This window comes from Papio anubis, chromosome 3 (genome assembly GCF_008728515.1).
Source record: "Papio anubis isolate 15944 chromosome 3, Panubis1.0, whole genome shotgun sequence".
Taxonomy (NCBI): Eukaryota; Metazoa; Chordata; class Mammalia; order Primates; family Cercopithecidae; genus Papio; species Papio anubis.
Window position 1 is genome coordinate 155,893,699 of NC_044978.1, and position 6,459 is coordinate 155,900,157.

Here is a 6,459-nt window from a genome sequence, read left to right on the forward strand (position 1 = left end):
ACAGAGCTCTTCACACTCCTTTGCATTACGTATTAACTATTTTCTAGAGAAATGTCTACAAATCTCAATTTATTTTGGGGTGTTTATAAGTAATCTGTAAAATGTGCTACCATTTTAGCTAGAATCTTCCTTGTTTACAAAACTGATAAAAGCACCAAAACAATACAAAAATCAGCTTCTAACTCCATGTAACACAATAATACAACAGATATAAACACTCCACTATGTTAAATGTTGGTTTAAAATAAATAAATAATTCAAATTCATATACACCAAAGGACATATTTTCAAAAGCCATTTAATGCAAATGTAGTTCGAACTGGTGTTTTCTTGGATTGCACTTGTTATTAGATATAAAAGCTTATTCAGACTCTTTCTCCTTATCTGAATAGCTATAGTAAAGTACTATATATAGAAAATATTTATTTAAAAAACTAATTTCAGTAGTCATGAAAGCAATAAAGGATTAATATCTCTTTCTGTAACATCTTCAATGAGGCTATAAAATAACTTTTTCCTTTGCCTCAGTTCTTCTCAGATTCCACATTCCACATGCAAAGCATATTTAATAGAAATTAGATTGACAGTCATAACTGTGTTTCTTGAGAATGGGTTCTGACAGTAAGAAATATGTAATGTTTTATTAGCTGAGGTTGCTGTACCATGAGACACAGCCCTTTCCAAAAGATCTTATTTATGTGTGGCAAACTTTGGTGGGTATACAAAGTAAACTTTCTGAGGATTGTATATCACACAAGGAAAACTTTCAAAAATAAATTTCAGTTTTGCTTAAGTTCCACCTCAGAATATATGTATTTTTTACTGTTTCTACATTTCACTGAGAAACAATTATGTCAAATATTCCACATAATCTTTACATTCTCAATATATCATAATGCATGCCAAAATAGTCTTGCAGACAGTACATCAATCATGAATACTTTCATTACGTGGCTTAAATAATAAATGGCTCATGCGATGTATTTTTGTTTGCAAACTTTTAATATCAAAGAGGAAGTATGCAAATGGTGACTGCATATCATTATCGAATACTAATTGTTATAGGTATCAATTATTATAGATATAAAAGATTGAAAGTGGTGTTTGGCATGACATTTGCATATCAGTAAATATTTTTAAACCAGCATTTTCATCAAAGTAGTCAGTATTTCAATATCTCAGACTTAGTACTACGTCTGCATGATTCGGCATCTATTTATCTGTAAAATCCTACATTGTAAATAACAAAGCTAAAACTTTTATGGTATCCAATTTGCATAGACACCAGTAGTAACTTTAGAAACTTTTTCTCTGGATGCAATTATCCACTTAATTGCCATAAAAGAAAAATAATTTCAGGTGAAAACTAACCATCTAAGTAATACATACATATTTATTCTGGAAACAAAAAATGTAGTATGAATTAGGGATGTCAAGTGCAAAGAGAACTACAAAATACTGCCTACTCTGAATACTTCCTTCAGTAGTTCAGTGAACCTTAATTCTAACTTGCAAAATACAGTGGTATACCTCTTGTAGATGGCCTTTGCTAAATTAATGGTGCAAAAATTAACATTAAATTCCTTCTGTTAAGATTTTAATAACTTTAAAAACAAGAAGACAAAACTTTACAGAAGATAATCTGTCTCAGAGTTATTAACCCTCCCAGGGATGTTTAAATATATTTGGGATACATCTTACCTGTTTGCTGTACTTGTTATTGGTTTGACAGCTGTACTCAGAGCAGTGATCTGATCCAATTGAAATGTTGTCTCCTGCTCCCACAAATGTGTTAGCTGGTGGTAGATCTTGTACGGCCTGGTGCTTTTTTCCTGCAGTTGGTGACTGGGGATGAAGCTGAACAGTAGGCAATGGGGAACTAGATTTGTAATGCCTTGCCAGGTCAGGACTGCCAGGCCCACCATTAACAGATCTGTATCGCCCCATGCTTGGGCTATCTGACAGCTTCTCATTGACACTATCATACCTCTGTCCATTTGGTTTAGAAGCCTCTACAGTGACAATGCTGCTGTAGAGAGGCTGCTTAGATTTTTTGTTTTTCTTGTCTTTTTTAGGCTTTTTAGATTTGTCATGCTGTTGGGGTGTAAAAAAGTCTTCGTGATCTTTTTTGCCAGCTTCATAGCCATTTTTAGTTTTGGACCTGCAGTACCTTGCCATCACTACAATTAAGATGATTAGAATCACCGTCATAATGCCAGCAACCACACCAATGACAATACTGAGTCTCTGTTTGCTAATTTCATAGCTTGGGTCGCCAGCTATATCCTGGGTGAGTGGGGTGTGCAAACTTCTAGCTATCTGGGAGTCAATTACAGTTGCATTAGAAACACTTTCATTGACAAACACATGCACCAGAGTCGTGGTGGACTGGGAAGGCTGCCCACTGTCATTCACTTGCACCACCAACCTGTGCAAGCCATAATGCTTTTGGGTGAGTTTTCCCACTAAGGAAACCACACCACTAGTGGGATCAATTTCAAACAGCTTGAAGGGATTCCCTCCCACAATGCTGTAGTTCAGGTCTGCATTGATGCCATCGTCACTGTCTGTTGCCAACACTGTAGCTACTACTGTCCTGACATTACTCGAAGGTGGCAGTAAAGTGTAGGAAATGTTTTTGGGAAGGGTAACTGTGGGAGCATTGTCATTTTCATCCATCACAAAAAGCGAGACTGTAGCTGTGGCAGACCTGGGAGGATCTCCCCCATCCACAGCCTTGACTCTGAAAGTGTATGTGGTCTGATGTTCCCGGTCAAAAGACATTGTGGAGTAAATTGTCCCCGTGTCATTTTCAATAGAAAAAATGTTATTGTTCTCCTCTATGTACAGACTCATCTCTGCATTCCGCCCCTTGTCAGCATCCATCACGGTGACCATCCCCACAGGGCTGTTGGGCTGCAAGTTTTCTTTCACATAAAAGGTGAAGACGTCCTGCATAAACTTAGGGTCATTGTCATTCTTATCAGCCACCTGCACAATCACTGTAGTGCTGCCCTGCAGCACGGGGATGCCTTTGTCTTTGGCGTTAACTTTAAACTCATACCTGTCAGTCTGCTCGCGGTCCAGCACCGTATTGACCAGGATGTCCCCAGAATCGGGATCGATGGCAAAGATCCCCATCACAGAGGAGTCCAGCGAGTAGGCGATCTCAGCGTTCTTTCCGCTGTCTGCGTCTGTCGCCAGCACTGTGGCCACCCTCTCGCCCGGGATGTTGTTCTCAGGGAAGTAAACCTCCACCACCGACTGGCCGAACACAGGCGGGTTGTCGTTCGTGTCTCCCACCTTCACAATCAGGGAGTTGTTGCTCGAGAGGCTGGGGCTGCCTGAGTCCACCGCCACGATGACCACGTTGAACTCCCGGGTGGTCTCATAGTCCAGAGGGGTCGAGGTGTGCAAAAAGTACTTTTTCTTGTTCTGGTCGCCCTCGGTGTCGCTGGCTGGCTTGAGCTGGAAGGGCACGTCGCCCACCACGGTGCAGGTGACCACCCCGTTCTCGCCTTGGTCTCGGTCGGACACCTGCACCAGAGCGATGGGGGTGTCGACCAGAACGTCCTCGGCCACGTTGGCCACCCCGTCCTTGAGGGGGATGCGCCCAATCTTGCGGATTTCAATGGATGGCACATTGTCATTCTCGTCTTTGATGTTAAGGACCACGGTGGCCTTGTCGGTCTTGGGGGGCTGCCCACGGTCGCGGGCCATGACCGTGAAGCGCAGCTGGTTCACCTCCTCGCGGTCGATCCGGTGCAGGACGCTGAGCCAGCCGGACGTCTCGTCAAGGCGCAGCAGTCGCCTCACCGACTCGGTGGCCGCCCCGAACACGTACTCGATCTGCCCATTGACCCCCACGTCCAAGTCAGCTGCGCGCAGTTGCAGGATGGGGGTCCCCGGGGCGCTGTTCTCAGCTAAGTCGGCCTCGTACACGCTCTTCTCGAAGCGGGGGCTGTTGTCGTTCACGTCGGTGATGAGGACCCGTAGGATGGCCTGCGAGGAGCGAGGCGGGTCGCCGCCGTCGCGCACCCGCAGGGTCAGCTCGTAGGAGTCGCGCTGCTCGCGGTCCAGCGCCCCCTTCACGATCAGCTGCGGCTGCTTCTCGCCATCCGGGGTGTCCGCCACCTGCAGCTCGAACACGCTGCTGCGGCCGCCGGGGTTGGTGCCGCCGCCGCCCTCTGATGCGTCCAGCCGCCGCTTGGAGCCTCCCGAGCCGCCGCCGCTCGCGCCGTTCCCGCCGCCCCCGGGATAGGGGGCGCTGTCGGCCGCCCCGGCGCGCCGGCTCTCGCCGCCGCTGCCGCCGCCTCCGGGCTCCTGGAGCAGCTCATAGCGCTCGATGCCGTTGCGGCCAAAGTCGCGGTCAGTGGCGGTGGGCAGCAGGTAGAGTGTGCCCACCGGCCGGTTCTCTTCCACCGTGAGCGTGAGCACGGGCGACGGGAAGGTGGGCGTGTTGTCGTTGATGTCTAGCACGATGACCCGACCCTCAAACAGGTCTACCCAGCTCTGCGAGGGCCCGATCACCGACACCTCGAAGTCCAGGAAGCACTCGTTCTCGTCGAAGATCATCTGACACTGGGGCAGCTTCTCGCGGTCGATGCGCCTCTCGCTCGTGCTCAGCTCGCCCGTGAGGTTGTCGATCTTCAGGTACTCGGAGCCGGACTCCAGGCTGAAAGTCACCTCACCCGATCCGGTCACGATGCCCAGGTCTGAAGCCACGTTGCCGATGCGGACGTCGGCGGGGCCCTCTTCGGCCAGCCGGTACCGGAGGAGCTGCTTGGCGGCCGCCAGGCTGAGCGAGAGCGGCAGGAGGAGGCAACAGCCCAAGCACCAGCCGCGCGCCCATCCCGCGGTCCGCATCCTCAGCATCTTCTCCTGCTGCTGCTGCTACTGCTCCTTCTAACCACAGCCCCCTCGGCGCCCCCCTCCTCCGGGGCCGGCCGCTTGCCCTCCTCCCAGTCCTCTCCCCTCTCCCGGAAAGGAAGGAGCGAGAGAGAGGGGAGGGAGGGGGCAAAAGCGGCGTGGAGAGTCGGCCGGGAATGGAGGTGGGAGGGCAGCGATAGATGCTTTTTTTTTTCTCCGGCTTCTTCCGAAAGTTATTGTTTCATAATTCATGCAATGGGTGCTAATCGCCCGCTTGCCGGCCGCCGTTCAGTCGCAGTACTCACAGTTCACGGGACACTGCGCGCCGCGGGTTCGGCGCCCCCCCAACCCAGAGTCATCCCCGCAGCGGGCGGAGAATCCCCGGCTCTCGTACCCGCTCTGTCGGAAGGGGCCAGAACTGCTCCGGCAGACGGGCAGTGGGGCTGGGAAGAGGTGGGGAACGAGCTTGCAGCCTCCCCCGCCTGCCAGCCCGCCGGTCTTTGCTGCTACTCGAGTTGAGTCCAATTCACGTTCCAGACACTCACTCCAAACCCAGGCTCTGCTCCGACTCCGGCCGCCCAGGCAAACGTGAGTCGCTTCCTGCACCAGGCGCTGGGGCCAGCAACAAGCCAGTCTCAACTCCGACTCTGCTCAGGCAGCGGGGGAGCCAGTCAACAGATAGAGAATGAAAAATCCCCCGGCACGTCGCTTCGGGCACGGTGCAGTGGAGACTACTCGCGTCACAGCGCGGTCCGCGTCCGGGTCCCCCCGGCGCGCCAAAGAGAAGCCCGAGCCATCTTCAGAGACGCCCAGAGAGTCAGTCCCTTCTCACCCCGGAGAGCGCGGGTTTCTCTTTTTTCTTAACAACTCTGCGCAAGGTCATTAGTCACGAAGCCGCCGCCTGAAACCGCAGCAGCCTTTCGCCCGCGGGGGCGAAGGCTGAGCCGTGCGCACCGTGCGGTGCCCAAGTTTGGGTCCGCAGCCGCAGAGTCCGTGCCTTTTCTCACCTGCATTCGGCCCGCATGTCGGAGCAGTGGGATCTGCAGCGCTGTGCGCGATTCAGGGAGGAGATTGCAGCCTCTCTCTCTCTCTCCCCGCTCTCTCTCGATCCCTCCCCTCCCTCCCTCCCTTTCTCTCTCCTCCCTCCTCTCTCTCCTCCCTCCTCTCCTTTCCCCTTTCCCCCTCTCCCACTCGCTCTCTTGCACGCTCTCTCTCCTTCCTCTTAGTCCCAATGCAGGGAACTCGAGCTGAACTTGATCCCTTTGCAGTTCAAAGGTGAGCAAACCAGGCTCGGAGCACAGGCGACGTTAGCCGGCGAAAGCGCACGGCTGGGCGTCCCCAACGGCAATTAACAAAGATGCCCAATTCTGTCTGGATTTCCGAAGAAAAGCCAAAGGCTTTGGGGCGGGGGTGGAAGGGGAGGTGGAGTCAGAGACAGCTGCCAAGTAGCTTTAAAAAAAAAAAAAATCCAGTTTGCCAAGGGGAGAAAAAGTGCCAGTCGTTTGTGGCCTCGGAAGTGCCCTGGCACGGCTGGTGAATTCCGCAGTTGTCTCGTCCCTTTCGCGTCTGGGAGAGTCTGGTGCGGGCGCT

General features: G+C 51.1%; 1 protein-coding gene across 9 annotated transcripts in view; it reads right to left on the bottom strand.

Moving 5' to 3' along the window:
• PCDH7 (protocadherin 7) overlaps positions 1 to 5,930 on the bottom strand; it is a 535,818-nt gene extending 529,888 nt beyond the window's left edge. For 7 of the 9 annotated variants that reach the window (XM_009206641.4, XM_009206640.4, XM_009206639.4 and 4 more), the window contains exon 1: positions 1,702 to 5,083. In XM_009206641.4, the coding sequence (XP_009204905.1) occupies positions 1,702 to 4,875 (3,174 nt within the window). In that variant the 5' untranslated portion in view covers positions 4,876 to 5,083. Of the gene's footprint in view, positions 1 to 1,701 lie in introns of all 9 variants that reach the window. The other 2 variants (XM_009206638.4, XM_003898563.5) reach the window with 2 other exon arrangements.
• Positions 5,931 to 6,459: the final 529 nt, after the last annotated feature.